This window comes from Globicephala melas, chromosome 12 (genome assembly GCF_963455315.2).
Source record: "Globicephala melas chromosome 12, mGloMel1.2, whole genome shotgun sequence".
In the NCBI taxonomy this organism is placed as follows: Eukaryota; Metazoa; Chordata; class Mammalia; order Artiodactyla; family Delphinidae; genus Globicephala; species Globicephala melas.
In genome coordinates this window covers 12,681,810-12,700,411 of record NC_083325.1, presented here as the reverse complement: position 1 = coordinate 12,700,411, position 18,602 = coordinate 12,681,810, and the positions used below count along the sequence as shown (strand labels likewise).

Sequence of the window (18,602 nt, the reverse complement as noted above, 5' to 3'; positions counted from 1 at the left end):
GACATGACTCTTGAATTTGGAAGGACAATAGAGATCAAGGATATCTTATTTGGGGGCTTAGATAACAGGGGGACACTAGAACCTTTTATTGAGAAAGAAGATACAAGAAGAAGGAGGAACAGATTGTTTCTGAGGGTAGTGGAGAGAGATGGTTAATTCAACTTAAGTTGTGTAGCGTTTGCATGTGGATGAGACACCAAATGGAGGTGTCCAGTTGGCAGCTGGACTTACACACCTGGAATTTAGAAGACTGAACTAGAGAAAAAGCTCTATAAGTGATGGTTGAAGTCCAAGAGATGCCTGAAAGAGAAAGTGTAGCATAAAGAGCATACCAGCATTTCATCACTTATTATTATTTTTTTAATTTATTTTATTGAAGTATAGTTGATTTACAATGTTGTGTTAGTTTCTGCTGTACAGCAAAGTGATTCAGTTATACATATATACATATATATATATGTTCCTTTTCATATTCTTTTCCATTATGATTTATCACAGGATATTGAATATAGTTCCCTGTAGCACTTATTATTTTGTAATGTCATCTAAAAACTGATCTGTTCTCTCTGTTAGATTATGAACTCTAACATTTTTGTCTTCAATTCTCTTTTCTACAATAGTACCTTAAAAGAGTAAGAGCTCAAAAAGTTGGAATAAATAAATCAATAATGTGTTAATTTAGTCATTTTAAAAAGGAAGGGCTTTAACTAACCAGAAAAATATACCTTCCCTGTGATCTCAAGGAGAGGCACAGGTGAAGAGGGAATCAGGAAATATAAGACTGTAAGATTCACGAAAAAGGAAAATCAGGCAAGGATGGGGGTACCGATCTGGGCCTGAGTGACATTTCCAATGCCCTGGCAAATCAGGGCACCAGACAGGATCACAGGAGACCAGGGCGGATGCTCTTGGGTCACCTGGATGGAGGGCACCCTCCCCAAAGTCCCCAGTTCCCATTACCAATAAGTTATAGCTCTATCCCCTAGGTATTGTTCCTGGTCTTCCTTTGACCTTATTTAGAGATTGATCCAGAAAGTAAATCTCCTATATTTACCAACGCCTAGTAAAGTAAAACTTCCTTTTCTTTGCCCTAAAACTGTCTCCTCTAAGCTTCAGTAAGTGTCATGTCTGAAATGTTAGTCACTACCCTTTGCTCCATCGCTTCCTGAGCTGCGTGCAAACTGAGACTGCCCTAGAGGCTGCCTCCAAGCCCCACAGTTTGGTGACCCATGGGAGCCATGGACAGGGATTGCAAGTGTCTGTCACTGGCCTTGAGGTCAAGCAGGGAGGGGAGGTCGCGTACTGGTCAGAACGTCTCCAGGAGGCCACATGGGAAATAATTTCTGTGAAAACCCTGACAGTTATTTTGCAAAATCTCATATCCTACAGTGATGGTTGGCACACCCTACTGTGCTTTCCTCCATCTGCTATTCAGCAAAGCTACTTATTCTAGCAAGCATTAATCCAATAAAATGGATCTGGGTTTAGCATTGACACAACTCCCAATAAACCCTCCATTCCCTTTAGAGACACACAGTTTGCGACAAATAAATCCCCACTTCCTCTGCACACCTTTTACTCTCCATCTAATAGCCCTATTTTTTTTTTTCTTTACAGCTTGTATCTCTAACCAAAATTATATTCAGTATGTATTTGCTTTGTGTTTCTTCTCCATTTCTTGCCACTGGAATGTAAATTCCTTAATACATTCTAACACCTCCAACAGGATCATATGCAAAGCAGGTCCTCAACAGTTACTTTTTAAATGAATGACTCTATCTCTTTTATCTCTTTCTAAATATTCCCCCACTTCTTGCCTTGGCTGAAACCTGGCTGTCCTCTGAAGACCATGCTTTCCCTGAAGCTTTCTCAAGGAGAAAGAACTCATGCCTCTACACACAGATATTTCCCAGCCAGGAAGTTGGGGCCAACATCGGGTCACCTCTCCACCGACATCACAATAGGACATCAGCAACACTGTAAAATGAACAACCCACCCAAACAGACAAAAACCCCAGTCCTTTGATGGTTATGCCATCCTGTGCCTCTCTTTGTAGCTTTCAGCTACCGACTTGGTCAGCCCCCTCCACTTATTACACATTTGGCACCTGGAACCAAGCCCTCCTTTTTGTCCTAAACCTCTTTGACCTTGACGCCCATTTGGATGACCAACCCCGTGGCCTCTCAACCCCTTGACTTTATCACCCAGTCACTTCCTCCTCTACTTTCTGTTCCATACACCCCCAGAGTCACACCCTGTGCCTTACCATCACTCTTAACCTCTTCATAGCTCAAATGTTCAAACATCTTGTTCTCTGACCACAACAGACCATTTTTATGGCCTGTTTCTGCCTCCCTCCTCTCCTTCTCCCTCTGTTCCTCACTCTCTCCAGCTTCCCCACTGTTTGCATATTTCAGCCACCAGAGATCTCTAATCCTTTGACCGACTCAACTTGGCTCCATCGTTTCCTCCTGTCTTCACTTCCTTCCAGCCCCTCACTTGACAGTCTTTTGTCGCTATTCCCCGCTGCCTGGCCCCTCTGCCCTCTCACTGCACTGCCTGACAAAGTTCTGGATCTGTCCAATATCTTCCCTCTCAGATCCTGCACCAAAGTCAGTGAGCACCTCAAGAGAACATGGATCCCATTGCACGTTGATGACCAAAACCAACTGACTTTTATGGTTGCTTTAGCAACCCTTCAGTGTCTCTGTAACTTGATGGCTGTCCCCTCTCCACAGGAAATCATCCCCACTTTTGGCAGTACGCTTCCCTACCTCCTCAACTCTCACTTACAGCAAAGTAACAGAAGCAAAATGACAGAAGACTTTCTCAACTGCCCATCAGCCCACTTTAAAACCTGTTGAATCTTTCTTTACTCTTTTCTTCTCTCTTCTCATCCAACAGAAGCAGGAGTCCCACTCTTATCCAAGGCCAGTCCCTATACTTTTGCTTTGGGTACCATCCCATTTAGCCTCCTCAAGGTCCTCACCTCATCAGTAATTCTCCATCATTTAGTGACACCCTATGTGCCTGGCCCCATGCTAATGGCTTGTGGCATTAGCTTACCCAATCCTCTTCCAAAAGGCTATGATGTGGTGGATACTATTAGTATACACCCCCTTAACTAGTCCAAGTTTACCCATGGTGGGAGAAAAACACTTTATGCTCCTTATTCCACCAACACTAAATAAAATTCCATGGGAGAGAGAATTGTTCTGCATCATAAACTAATTCAAAGAATCCATGTTGAGAAACATTAAATTGAGAACAGTCACAAGACTATCACTTTTTTTTCTGTCATTATGAGCTGTATGACTATTCATGACTATCTCCAACTTTTCTGTTCTTAGTTAAAATAAATATGCCCTTGCAAGTAGTATTTGAACAAAAGGGTCTTATACGACACTGAAGCCTTCAGAAGTTGTTATGTCCCAAAAAAGCAAGCCAGAAAAAGACATCTTTGCCTCTTCCTCTTTCTTTGTGTTATTTTAATTGGTAATGTGTTGCTGTTGTTTTGAAACATGCCAACATATTCCTTGGGATTTTTCTCATTAAGAGGTAGTCTAATTTTCCTTCCTTTGAATGTGGGCTGACATTAGTGATTCACTTCTAATCAATAGAATGTGGTAGAAGTGATGCTGAATGACTCCCAAAGCCAGTCATCAAAAGTTATACAGCCTCTGCCTGACTCTTCCCCAAGGTAGTCACTCTTGGAATCCAGGCACCATGTTGTGAGGAAGCCCAACCAGCATGGAGAGGACATGCAAAGGTGTTTTGGGCAACAGCCCCACTGAGGTCCCAGCATGATGGAGATGCTCCCACCCTCTGAGCTCCCTCAGCTGATACTGGGTGGATAAGAAACAAGAGGTTCCCCCCTGAGCCCTGCTCAGTTGCAGACTCACAGCAGAATAAACATTGTCTCCTTTTTTCTCCTTTAAGCCACTAAGTTTCAGGATGGTTTATTTCACAATAAGAGATAAATGAAACAGTTGCCTCAGAAATAATGCTGAAAAAGCATTTCCAGATCCTTAAATGGTATAAAGATCTAAAAGATTTCTTGTTAAGACTGAAGAAGGTCATTGGCACTTTTGTTTTAGATGCATTATGGAAAGATAAAAGCGTATGACTCTGAGACATTTATAATTTTAAAAGGAACTTGAGTATGTCTATTTCATTCAATTTACTCAGATGAGAAAGAGCAGAGTAGAAATTTAAAGTGAGATGGATTTTCTCCAGAGCCCATGCCCATACCCAGGAACCTGTACTGCATACCCACCCTGTTTTTTTCAGCCTGTCCTTCTTCATTAACTTCTTCCTATCAGTTTTTACACTTGTTTAAACCTGTCACATCTTGAAATTTTCTTCCATTAGACCCATGTCTCCCTCTAGCTACACCCATATCTCTCTCTCCCCCTTCACAACCAAATTTATTGAAAAAATTATCTCTACCCACTGCCTCCTCTTTCTCACCCTCCACTCACTCTTGAAGACCCTTCATTTTCACTTTTGCACAGCTCTCTTCCTGAAAGCTCTCCAGGGTGTCTTAGCTCCTAGACCCAATGGACACTTTTCAAACTTGACCAGACTTGATGTGCTGTTAGTTTGATGCTGTTGATTCTCACCTTGAACCCTCTTTTCTCTAGACATCAATACTCCATGTCTCATGGTCCTCCTTCTACCTCTGAAGTCCTCTCCTAAGCCTCCAGAAGCCTCTGAATCTTCTGCCTGATTCTCACATATCTTTCTGTCCTGATCATCTTCTCTTTTAAACTAATCTCTCTCCCTATTTCATTCACCCCCTCAGTTCCATTATCTTCTTTATGCCAAAAACTCTGAAATTTATATCTCCATTCCAAATTCCTCTCCCAAACTCCAGATCTGCCCACTTCACACCTCTATCTGGATGTCTATAGACACCTCAAAATTCAACATAGTCAAAAGCAGATCTTATTCTCTTTCTACCCAGACTGCCACCTTCTCTTCCATTCTCCCTTTTGTCGGTAAATGGAATCACCACCCATCAGTAGAAACGTTCATTAATAGACACCAAAACTAGAAATCTGGTGGTCAATCTCATTCTGCATTCAATAAATCACCCAAATCTATTGACCCTACCTTCTTCCTTTTCCTTAAATCCATTGACTTCTCTCAAATCCCCTGCAACAATCATTCGACACTCATCTCTCAACTGGATTGGAGGAGAGCAAGGCTGGAGCAAGGAAAAACCATGTGAGAGGCTGTGCCAACATCCATTCCCCAGCCAGCAGCCAGAAGCACTAATTTTAGGAGGCAAATCTGATCATGTCATTACCCTGCTTGAGGTCATCTGCAGGGACCTCCTGTTGGAAACCAGGCTTTTAGCATGCCACAATGAAGTTCATGATCTGGACCCTATTTTCCTCTAAGCCACATCTTTGCCTCTTCCTCTTTATTTGTACCCTTTGCTCCAGCCATTGGTGGCTCCTTGGAGTGAATTAGCAGAAGGTTTCCTTTCCTGATTTTATTCTCATCAGCTGGAAAGTCATTAGAAAGACTTTTTTTTTTTTTTTGGTACAAGGCAGTTTATTGCCAACGGCCATAACGTTGTCATAATAAATATTATAGACTGTGATATGGAAATGTGGGTGATGTGCCCTAGAGCCGAGGGGTAAAAGATACATAACTGTATGAGGTGACTCCAGCATCTTTGTACTCATTTATGAGCATATGGAAATGAAAGTGTCAAAGTCTCTGTCCCTTAGGAGCTCACAGTCTGGCGCCATATAATAAGAATGTTGACAAAGGGACAAGCATTCACCTGCTGCCTGCAGAGTATTGGGGGTGAGGAAGAATGGGCTCTGCCACACCCTTGTCAGGATACCTTCTGGGTGGGAGTTACCATCCCTTTGGTTAAGCGGTTGGCCAGGCCTAGGAAGTACCACCTACAAGGTACAGCAAAAGTTTACCCAAGGACAACACAGTAAAGAGAGACCCCCGACCTCCAGAACAGGAAAGGATGTAACATCAGCCTTGAACCGTCACCCAAAAACTATGCCCCTGCCCGGGCGAAGCACCTCCTGCCCCAGTGGAGTCTATTCTAGTGAATTCTCCTAACCAGGCTTGCCTGAATTTCCATGCTGATCACCCCCTTCCCCTCTCTCGCAGGGCATATGGGGAAGTAATGAACGATGAGCAGCCTCTCCTAATGAGGATGATTTTCCATCTTCCATGACTGAGCATAAAATGACATATTGGGTCACATGTGAGGCACATATTTTTGTACAGGAGATTTATGTTTTGATTCTCAACTTCCTGTTTTAGTTATTCCTTTTTGGTCATGGAAACATACACATACAGAGTGTCATGTACTCTGACTGGGATCTAATATCTGTGGAGTTGATGCTGAAGGAAATTCGGTATACGTTGGGGATCCTTAGAGTCTTCCTAAGAATCAACAAGAGGCTTCCTAGAAATTCAGAAATACCTCAACCGCATAGTTTTGTATCAGCCAGTTGGAGGTGGGGACCCGGGAATCATTTTTCACTAGCTGACCCTGATGTAAGTGGTCAAGAGCATTTGAGACCCTCTGGTGCTCTGAGGGCAAGTTATAATTTAACATAGTAAACAAATCCAAATTGTCTACAATGTGAATGGCATCCTCAGAGTTGTACAATGTGAAGGGGACATAGTCTTGGATGAGGGTCAGACTACTCTTGAGGATATCGGTGAAAATGTTCTTTGCATCTGCAGTTTGCTTAGAATCATTCAAAGCCATTGATTAAGCTCTCACTGTGTGCTCGACACTGAATTCAGGGCTTTGGAGAGCAAGAAGGAAGTAAGAATTTGAGAAGGCTCGTGTTGGGGAGGAAGAAATTTTCCTCTACCCTTCTAGGTTCTTCTGGCTGGTCTAAGAATTAAATTGACATGAGACAGATTAAGAGGAGAAAATCAAACAAAAGTTTAACAACATGTAGACATGGGAGAGACCCAGGAAACCTGTGTAACTCACCAAAATAGTCAAAACCCTCACCTTAAATACCATCTTCAGCTAAAGACGAAAGAGGATGTTGAGGGGTGGAGAGTGGTTTGGGGCTTCAAAGGCGAGAAAGGCAATTAACATGGAAATGGAAAAGCAAATGTTTGGTAAATGTTTGCTGGCCCTGCAGAGACAATGAGAAACAGAGAGGAATTTTAACAAACTTTCCTAGGTTCCTCCCTGTCTACACACCTAGTTCATACTATAGTTATCTATGATGACAGCTCCCTTCCTGGAACAGGTCCTTTACCTACATTCCTTTAGGCAGTTAGGGGGAAGGTCAAAGTTTCTTCTAGAATCTTTTTGGCCTTGATTGTTTTCAGCTCAAAATAATCCACATGCCAAAAAGACATTTGGGAGTGGTAAATTTTGTTCTCCTACACTAGGACATCAATCCTTACATGTATCTCCTCACACACAGTGTAAAGTAGGATTCAGTACATACACATGGAAGGAAGGGAAGGAGGGGAAAAAAAAGAAGGAAACATCAGAAGAATAGCATAAGTACATTTATCATAATAAATATTGCTGGGGGCAACACACAGAATCATGAAAAATAATAAATTGTTGTTTTAAGTTGGTAAGTTTGGAATTGGTTGTTACACAGCAAGAGCTAACTGAGACACCATGCAAAGGGCTTCAGACATTGTCTGGGAGTCCTGAGGCCCCATCCACCCCCACCAGCTCTCCTTCTGGAAACTAGACCCTTCTCCACTACTCCCTCCCACTGCCACAGTCCTTCCTGACAAATCTTGTCAGGCTTCCTGACAAGCCTGACCTCCAAATCAGACCATTTGGGGACTATTATTGGAGTTTTCTGGGACTGCTGCCCATGGTGACCTGACTAACCAATAGTTCCCCAACTTACTTGTGCATTTATTCCCATAGCTGTTCAGCAAATGTTGATGAGTGTCTGACGCATGTCATAACAACTTCTAAGTGCTCGTAAAATATAAATGAACAAAATGGACAAAAACCTCCGTCCTGTGGAACTTGCATTCCAGTGGAAGGAGAAGGGAAGAAGGACTGATGAAATAAAATTCATATTTTATGGCAAGACAAGAAAACTTTTAACATAACATTTTCCTCTGCCCATTTAGGCCTCCTCCCTCCCCTTTAGTGTGCATTGTGCATCTGCATTAACCAGACCTTCTTAGGAGATAACATTCCTTCTCAATCTCGTAAGGGGTCATGATGACCCACTAGTTGCTTTGTACGTGCAGATCTGGATTGTGTAAACTGTCAGTGACGTGTAACCCTTTATCTCAAAAATGTGTATCACTGTGCTGTGACCTCTGATGTTTGGAACAGTCCTCAGAGCTTTCTGGAAGACTGTCTGTTGGGTTATAATCCTCAGGTTGGCTCAAGTAAAATTTTCCATTTCTTTTTTAGATTGACTACTGATTAATTTTTTGTCAACAGAATAATAAATAAATAATAAATCATAGTTGTGTTAGAATGTGATAGTACAATAGGGGACTCAGGAGAGCTGAGATTCAGAGAGGGGTCCATGTTGCAGTTATAAATGAAGTGATCAGAGGAGCCTTCATTGAGGAAGTGAGACTTCCAGACAGAAGGCTAGTGCAAAGGCCCTGGGGTGGTATCAGGCCTGGAGCATTTGTCTCTGGAAAACAGTGAGGAGTTTGATGTGGCTGAAGCAGAGTAAACAGGGAGAAGCATATAGGAGAATAGATCAGAGATAACTGTATTAGGGCTCTCCATATATATATATATATACACACACACACATATACATATATGTGTGTGTATATATGTGTGTGTGTGTGTGTGTGTGTGTGTATATATATATATATATATATATATATATATATATATATATGTCTCCTCACACAGTTATGGAAGCCAAGAAGTCCCACAGTCAATCTGCTGGAGGACCAGGAAAGCTTGCGGTATAATTTAATTTGAGTCCAAAGGCCTGAGAACCAAGGGGGCTATGGTGGCAGGGGGCACTGCTGGTACAAATCATGGACTCCAAAGGCCCTAGAATCAGGAGCTCCAATGTTCAAGGTCAAGGGAAGATGAACATCCCAGCTCAAGAAAAGAGAGAGCAAATTCACCCTTCCTTGGCATTTTTGTTCGATTCTTAGCCTCAGTGGATTGGATGATGCCCACCCACATTGGTGACAGCCATCTCCTTTACTCATTCTACTGATTCAAAAGTTAATCTCTTCTAGAAACGCTCTCACAGACACACCCAGAAATAATGTTTAACCAACTCTCCAGGCATCCCTTAATTCAGCCAAGGTGACACATACATTAACTGTCACAATAATGCATTTTCCCCATAAACCCATGAACATTCATTGGAATAGTGTTCCCTGGAACCAGTCTGGAAAATACGTATCTTGGAGGTACCCAAGTCTGCAGTCTTCTGAGCAGACAGACTCACGTGACTGTGCTATTTTGCACGTCTCGGGTTCTATGAGTGATGGGGCCTCAGAAAACGTCTGCAGGAAACAGTCCAGTATAAAAGAGGCTGTGCTGAAACTCCAGACGGCCAGCCTCCTCTGTCACTCTAATTCTATGACCAGAGTCTGGGCAAGGGTGTCCCAAGGGAGTCAGAGGGGATGAGTGTAGGAGAGGATGACTCACGGCAGCATCTCTGTCACAGGGAGAGGGACTGACACACAGTGGATACCAAATACCGGATTAATTTAATTGCTCACACAGCACCGGACCCAAAAGGCAGTGCAGGGAAATTGATCTTTGTCGCCACCTGCAGCCCAGAGGCCCCACTGCAGGCTCCCAGCCTGAGAAATGGGCCCATGGGATGTAGATCCTGGATTGCTCAGAGTCTGTGCCTATTGAGGGGGCCAAGATTGGAATTTACTTTGGGCATAGATAGACTTTTTGTTTTGGTTGAATCACTAGCAAACACTTTTAATTACACAAATGTAAAATCCAACCGGAAATGTAGTCAAATAACTCAAATGCTAGTGCTTCTAAGACATTAACTTTTCTGTCTATGCTCGTCATGTTCACTTCTGTCATGATCATTTATGAAATGGTTGCAAATTGTAGTAGAATGGTATAACTGAGCAGGACCCTGTGGGGACTTCCCTGGACAGACCCCCCCTCCAGTGTCCTCTGCTTGCCTCTTGTTTTTTAGGAATACTTTAGCTTCCTAGGTCTTCCTCAAGTTCCAAAGAATAAATTTAATCAGAGAAGTGAGAAAATGCAGAAACAAAGGAAAACAGTCGAGCAAGACAAAATAATAATAGTTTAGCCATTAAATGAAGTTAAGGACATTTAGTTTCTCCTCAAGGGCTATATATAATATTCTGAGTCATGTCCTTTGAGCTGTTTTGCAGATACTGAAACCCCCACCAGGTGGAAGAAATTAACTGTATGCTGCCCACAAGCACATAGACCCCAGACTGGTTGGAACCAAAAGGTTGATGATGCTGACTCCCAATTACCTCACCATCAACCAGTCGGAAGAATGTCCACGAGCTGATGACGTACCCTGCAACACTCTCCCTCACCCTGTCTTTAAAAACCTTTCCCTGAAAGCCATTGGGAGTTCAGGCCTTCTGAGCATTAGCCACCTGTACTCCTTGCTTGGCGCCCTGCAATAAATGCTGCACTTTCCTTGACCACAACCTGGTGCCAATAAATTGATTTTATTGCGCACAGGTGAATGGGCCCAATGGTATCCAGGAAATTTTGGTTTCCATTAGAGTGTTCTTCTTTACTTTTACTATTTCCCTCCCTGAATCTGGGTTTAGACTTCCCCAGAACTTCCATGTGTTGTGTAGCCTGTGTAGTTCTGTGTGTGATGTTTGTTGTTGTGTTTTTTAAAATTTTTATTGGAGTATAGTTGATTTACAACGTTGTGTTAGTTTCAGGCGTACAGCAAAGTGAATCAGTTATACATATGCCTTTATCCACTCTTTTTTTTTTTTTTAGATTCTTTTCCCATATAGGTATTACAGAGTATTGAGTAGCATTCCCTGTGCTATACAGCAGGTTCTTGTTAGTTATCTATTTTATATATAGTAGTGTGTATATGTCAGTCCCAATCTCCCAATTTATCCCTCCCTCCCCCTTATCCCCTGGTAACCATAAGTTTGTTTTCTACATCCATGACTCTACTTCTGTTTTGTAAGTAAGTTCATTTGTACCCTTTATTTTTTAAGATTCCACACATAAGCGATATCGTATAATATGTGACATGTGTCTGACTTACTTCACTCACTATGACAATCTCTAGGTCCATTCATGGTGCTGCAAATGGCATTATTTTTTCTTTTTTATGGCTGAGTAATATTCCACTGTATCTATGTACCACATCTTCTTTATCCATTCCTCTGTTGATGGACATTTAGGTTGCTTCCTGTGTGTGATGTTTTTAGCACTTGTTTGTGGAGACTATAGTAATATAGGGGCTATAGTGTGGGCTTGGGATCACAAGATGAAAATTTGGGTCACAAAGGAAGTGTGATAAATTTTCAATCCATGTGACTTAGGCCAAACAGGTTTCAGGAGACCCTGAACACATCACCCTTTTGTATAAAGTTGCTTCAGATCTTCTCAGAATAAAAACAAGTTCCTCTATGCATTAGTCACTAGCTATATCTGGAGCTTTTTGTCAACACACATACACACACATGCAGACACAGGTTCATGCATGCATACATGCACACCATACACACATGTGCACACACATATGTGCACATGCACACACACACACACACTAACCACACTAACACACACAGCTACACTCAAGACTTCCTTCAAGCCCGTATATGGTTGTCTCCTTTGCCTGCCCCACACCTCCCCCTGCCCCTCACCTGGCTGGCCCCCATGCCTACACCATCTCCTCTAAATCCTTTCCTGACCCCCTGGGATGGGACCACTCAGTAGTCCAGCTCCCTGGTGCTGCCTGAAGGAGAGGTTACCACACTGTGTTCTACTCACTTGTTTACTGGTTTCTGGCTCAGGACCTGCCAGTTCAGTTCACTCTGAGATGTAAATAGTGGACGTGACCTAAAGTGTGCCTCTCCCAGGAATTTACATAATACAGCTCCGATGGGTTGGTTGTGGAAAGAAGCCTTTGGCATGGTCACAAGGAAGGAGGAAGAATTTCAGGGATAAGACTTGGGAGGGGTGTCTATCAGAAGCTGATATCATTATTATTATTAATGATAATTATAATAGCAGCATCCCATCATTATTTCTACCTGAGCCCTGCAGAATTTCAACCCAAGGCTCCCTGAGTAATGTTTGGAGTGTTTACTAGTCATTCCATAGGAAGCAGTCAATAGATGTTGGCTTTTGTTCATAATGTCTGGTGTCCCCACCCACACCATATGTCTTTAAAGGGTAAGGACCGTGTCTTCTAAATCTCTTGTATCCTCTTCCTCTCCGAAGCATTCATATAGAACTGACATATATTAAAGCTCCAAATGTGTTTCTACTTAAATAGAGAACATGTTCAACTCATCTTTACTGGCCCTTCTCTTGTGAAATGTGCCTGCCACCCACCCAGGCATACCCAGGTCTCCTCCCACTCCTGGCCCTGCTCCAAGCGGGGTCAAGTTGAGTTACCACCGGTGAAGGAGGTAGATAAGCTGATGTGGAAAGATGAAACAGGGGTCAGGCCAACCATGGAACCACAACATCGAAGCTGATCCCAGGGCAGAGCCTAACAGAAGGCAGGTGGGGCGAGAGGTAGGGCAAAGAGAAAGCTGAGATGAGCAGAAGCCCTAGAAGCAGGTGGATTGGTCCAGTGCTGACCTCAGGGGCCCAGGCTTAAAATCTGGGTCCTCCTTGAAATACTTGGATGATTCCTCCAGGCTTCCTCCTTCACTCCTTCACCAGGCATCTACAGTCAGGCCCCACATATCTTCCCATCTTAATTTTTGGCAACTCCTCCGCCACAAGCCTCGGGTCCCTGCACGTGGATGACTCATCACGCCCCAAGTGTGCTGGGAGCTCTCCTCCATCACACCTTCCTTAGTTGCTCCCTCTGCTTAGAAATGCCCATCCACACATCCTCTGCCCTGAAACTACTTTTTCTTTGAGGCCGAGATTAAATGCCCTTTCCTTTGTGAAGACCCGTCCAGCCCTCTCCACCAGCTGCACCTCCATGCTACAGTGGCGTCCGTTTACCTTGCTGCCATAGATGTCCTCACACCGTATCCTGAATGTCTAACGAGAACCAAGTGATCATCCATTAATTTGTTCCAGAATTTGCACTTACTCATCACCTTCAATGTACCAGCAGCTGTCCTGGGCACTGGTGACCCAAAATTGAACTACACCCCCTCAAAAAGCACAGAGTAGTCCTGGCACATAAATACATAGTTAGGATGTCATCGCCAGGTGATAAAATAATGGGGCACATGAAGGCCATGGAGAGGTAGGGAAAGAATCTAAATTTATCAGAGCCATAAAGCTCAGTATGTCTCTCCTCTGCTTAAAATCTTCCCATAGCATCCATTTTCACTTAAAAATAAATAGAAACCTTTATTTGCCTTCAAGATGCCCTCATGATCCAGCCCCTGTTTCTCTTGCCCACCTCCTAACCCTCTCCAGGGTCCAGCCCCCCAGCCTTCCACTGCTATTCAGACACAATTAGCCCCTTCTGTCTCAGGTCTGTGCGTTTGCTATTTCTCTCCTGCATCACTTTCTATCCCACTGCCTCCTGCCCTTCAGCCTCAGCTCAAACGTCACCTCCTCCAAAAAGTCAGGGTCACCTCCCCTGACCACCCTCTCTAATGTTACCATTGGATACCAACCGCCCTCACCCTCTCTCATGTAAATTGCCCTTGTTTGTTTTCTTGTTTGTGAATTTGCTTGTTTAGTGTTTCTTCCACTCAATTATCAGCTCCAAGGAAGCTAAGTTTTGTTGCTCCTAGAATAAGAGTGGAATAAAAATTTGCGGAACGATGTTGGTGTCAAATGGACCAGATGTACATGTACAGCCTATGTGACCTTCAGCGGGTTACGTATGCCACTTCCTTTAGTCTAGTCTCTTTACCTGTCAAATGCAGGTAAGAATACTTGCCTTGCAGGGTCGCTGTGAGGGTGAAGATACACTGTTCTTAAATGTCCTGGCCCACAGTACATGTTGGACAGATGCTGAGTGGTTGTACAAGAGGAAGAGAACCAGCAGTCCACCCCTCTGAGCCCTGATACCACGGGCTCTCTGCTCTAGCTTGTTTGACTGTGGATCCTCTACGAAATGGAGAGGGATTTGGGGCTCTGAGGATGAGTGTCAGTTTTAACTACAAACTCTCAGTGGAGGGCCAGCCCTGTATTCCCAGCTGTAAACAGTCAACTCAACTCATCAGTTCCACAGTAACCTTAAACTCAGTACGTCCAGTCCAAGCTCACTGCCTTTCCATCACTGCTCCTGCTTGGTCCTCACACATCAACATTAGCAGGCAACTAATGGTACCGGTCAGTCGGTTGGATGACTGATTCGTTGAGAAGTATCTGATAGAAAAATCGTAACCTGAACTAAAACTGAAATTGTAAGCAGCCCAAGACATTGTCCATGGACAGAGGAGGAGAGCTGGGTTCTGCCTGGAGTTTCTCGGTTGTTTCTAGAAGCTCTGGAGCAGAGGGGCCAGAGGAGAAGCCATGGCCAGGCTTCCAAGAAGGACTCACCAAGTTATCCAGTCCCTTTGCATTGAATAGTGCACACAGAGGCCCACTCACTCCCCGTGTCAGTTTCCTACAGCTGCTGTAACAAGTTACCACAAATGCAATGGCTTAGAACAACATAAATTTATTATTTTACAGTTCTGGAGGTCAGAAGTCTGAAATGGTTTTCACTGGGCTCAAGTCAAGTTGTTGGCATGGCTGTGCTCCTCCTGGAGGCTCTACGGGAGAACCCATTTCCTGCCCTTCTCCAGCTTCTAGGGACCACCTGCATTCCTTGGCTCACAGCCCCTTCCTCCACCTTCAAAGTAAGCGGTATAGCATCTTCCAGTCTCCCTCTGACTCTCAGCCTCCCGCCTCCCTCATAGGAGGACCCTGGTGTTTGATTACCTTGGGCCCACTGGGATACTACAGGATAGACCAGCCTTAATCACATTTGTGAAGTCCCTTCTGCCGTGTAAGGTAACATATTCACAGGTTCTGCGACCAGGATGTGGACATCTTTGGGGGGCGTTATTATTCTGCCTCCCACAGACTCCAAGCAGAATGAGCTTGGTTTGGGGGCGCCAGGCCGGAACCCAGCTTCCTGCCTCTCTACCGACTCTGTTCAAAGTAGAGCTCAGTGCAGGCTGAGGGCTCACTCTCCTTGGTGAGTCGTACCGGCTCTTGGGGCTCAGCTGAGCCACAGAGAAACCAGTCAGGTCAGGAAGCAGCCTCCAGCCTGAAGGCGGCTGTTGGATAAGATTGCTGATTGCGTGTCAGCCCTCGAGGCTTCTGGGGCTTGGCCAACAAGGGACCTGAGACGGTGGCTCTTTCCCCAGGGAATTGCCCTATGAAGGTTCTGGAGGCAAGGGTCTGGGTGCTGGGTGCAGGGAAAGAGGGTGGAAACCTCAGCAGGAGGGATGTGTGGACCTGGCCAGAACCCACAGATGAGCACAGAGAAGCCAGAGCGCCCTGGAGGCCAGGCCAGGTCTGCAGGGGCCCCCAAAACAGGGTGCGGTCTCTCACCTCCAGCTGCAGGGAAGGCCCCTCCCCTGCCTCCACACATGCCAGGCAACGACTGCCTCCCTGGATCCCCAGGAAGACGGGGAAACTGGTGTGGCCCAGGCCTCTGTTGGGGAGTATGCAGATCATCTCTGGGGTGGGGCGGGGGGAGGAGAAAAGAGAGCCAGGAGATGAGGGGACCCCAGATCACAAGCTCAAACAGGAAGGAGCTGGGCCAGGGCACAGCTGGCCGCACCCCTGCATGCACGTTGCAGGGTGAGCTGGGACTCCTACAGGGGTCCTGACCCTTCAATAGGAAAGGGAGAGCTTGGGGTAGACGGAGCTTGGGTGAGTCCCAGGGCGTCGAGGCCCCAGATGCTCCTGCACGGCAGTTGTCTGCGGCGGGATCCCCCACCAGGAGGTGGCGGTCTGGTCTCTCGTGCACAGAGCCTTCTGATCTGCGTCCTTAATTCTGAAACAGGAGGCAGTGCTGGTGGCCCGCCCCCTTCAGGCACCCCTGAGCCCCACGGCCCTCCCACCCCACACTCTGAAGGACAGCATGGAGAACTAGGGCCTCTTCTCCTTCTTCAGGTGAGAAGTAGGGGTGCTACTCCACCCAAGAGCATGTCCAGACCAGGTCAGGGGCTTCCCTGGTGGCGCAGTGGTTGAGAGTCCACCTGCCGATGCAGGGGACACGGGTTTGTGCCCCAGTCCGGGAAGATCCCACGTGCCGCGGAGCGCCTGCGCCCGTGAGCCATGGCCACTGAGCCTGCGCGTCCGGAGCCTGTGCTCCGCAACGAGAGAGGCCACAACAGTGAGAGGCCCGCATAACGCAAAAAACAAAACAAAACAAAGACCAGGTCAGCCTTAGGCGAAGGAAGTCCTCCCAGTCCACCTCTGTCTCTACCAAGCTTGGCCCCTGTCAGGCCCTCAGGGTGGTGACCGGAGCCTGCGTCTTCCCACTGAAGGGTAGAGTTTTCCTGACGCTCCAGCCCTTTTCCATGCCTCCCCTGAGAAATTTCCTAACGAGGTTCCGATGTCTCTGGGATGTGGTGAGACTTCTCCCAGATTTTCTGGGCCCACCCAATTTTTCATATGTTTATTCTCTTCAGTAAAGGGATTAATTGAGTATATAATAACGTGTGGTTTGTTTTTCAGATATTTTAAAGGCTTTTTATAGAAGAAAATCCACAAATGAGGGGGGAAAAAAGTCCGATGTGATGGTAAGCATGCCAGCCTGGCCACCCTGCTCCGGTGAGTGTGTAAGGGCTGGGCTGGGCGGGGCGGGGCTATGGATGCCAAATACAGGTGGTCAGCAGGGAGCTGGCCCTGGGATTGCCTGTGGTTCTGACGATCAGCCTGGGAGGGTAAACTCATGCCAGGGAGGCTGAGAAGGAACCGTGGTGAGGCTGTGCAGCCTCAAAGCCACGCCCACGCTATTAGCCCATGGCTGGTTGGTTTCAGACATGGTCGTCAGCTGCTCTCAGGCCTGGGGAGCCCTCCTTATATTCAAGAGCAGAACCTCCTGGCCAACACCACACTTCCAGGAGATTCTTCTCTCTCAGTAACAGCTAATTATAATACCCTTAGCCAATGACTGTATGTGTTTAAAGCAGGTTCCCCTGTACAATAAAAACGAAGATCTGAAAAGAGCCTGGGTTTGCCAGCTGGCCTTGTCCCTCCAACCTGGACAACCAAGAACTGTGGATAACTTAGCTGCCAGCAATATTCTGTTCAGAAACCAGAACCCAGGCTAGATACCCCAGAGAGTTGACATCTGTTTTGTCATCTGCGTGGTCCATGCACTTGTGTCTTGTCTTCCCAGCTACGTTGTACCTTCCCAGAGGCCCTGACCGGCCCCCCATGTCTAGGATAGAATGGGCCCATGGAGAAGCTGAGGAAATGCATCCCAGGTGTCAATCCTATTTTATTTTTATCATGCCTTAACTCATTCCTCGAAGAGCTTGAGATAATCTACAACAAAAATCACAGACAATAAAGTGGTAAACTAAAAGTAAAGACTCAAATGTCAAGTGAGATAAAATGCAGGTAAGAGTTGGAAGCCCAGACTGGGAATAGAGGCCACAGAGGCTAACATACAAAGATGCTGTCACTGAGATTCAAAGTTATCTCTGAGCTTTTAGAGAATGGAGGCCGGAGCAGCACAGAGAACCTAGAGTCTGAGTCCTGGCGCTGTGTGACATTAGGTATTTTATAACCTATTTGAGCCTCAGTTTCCAAATCTATAAAATGGGCTTAGTAATGCCCCCTTTGTAGATTTCTCAGGATGGAGGCAGGGCAGTAGAATGGCTGGCATCTTGCAGAAGTTCAGGAAAGAAAGCTTTTGTGATTATGATGATGATTAAGCTTAATTATGGGGCACTTGAGATTTCTGGGGTGAGAAGGAGACTGATTCAGCCCTCTTTCCTCTTCCTCTGTCATCTCCAGACACCCTGATTAGGAAAAGGAAGACTCCAGGAAGACTTACATGTAGTATTTTGCCATGGGGAGGGAGTACATTCCTGCAATCAGGGGTGACTGGTCCTTGCTGAGAGGGAAGGAAAAAAAGGGCCGTCAGAGGATGAATGGATAAAGAAGATGTGGCATATATACATGATGGAATATTACTCAGCCATAAAAAATAATGAAATAATGCCATTTGCAGCACCATGGATGGACCCAGAGATTATACTAAGTGAAATAAGCCAGACGGAGAAAGACAAATATCATATAATATCACTTATATGTGGAATATTAAAAAATGTTAAAAGTGAACTTATTTACAAAACAGAAATAGACTCACAAACATGGAAAACAAACTTACGGTTACCAAAGGGGAAAGGAGGGGCATAAATTAGGAGTTTGGGATTAAGATATACACACTAATATATATAAAACAGATGGAAAACCAACAAGGACCTACTGTATAGGACAGGGAACTATACTCAATATCTTGTAATAACCTATAAT

The 18,602-nt window shown here is 45.1% G+C and overlaps 1 protein-coding gene across 1 annotated transcript; it reads right to left on the bottom strand.

Annotated features, from left to right (window-relative positions):
- Positions 1-15,242: 15,242 nt before the first annotated feature.
- Positions 15,243-18,152, bottom strand: IL1F10 (interleukin 1 family member 10). The gene is given in 6 exon segments (XM_070046902.1): positions 15,243-15,325; positions 15,446-15,560; positions 15,657-15,782; positions 16,012-16,065; positions 16,068-16,104; positions 18,121-18,152. Coding segments are annotated over 6 exon segments (447 nt in total).
- Positions 18,153-18,602: the final 450 nt, after the last annotated feature.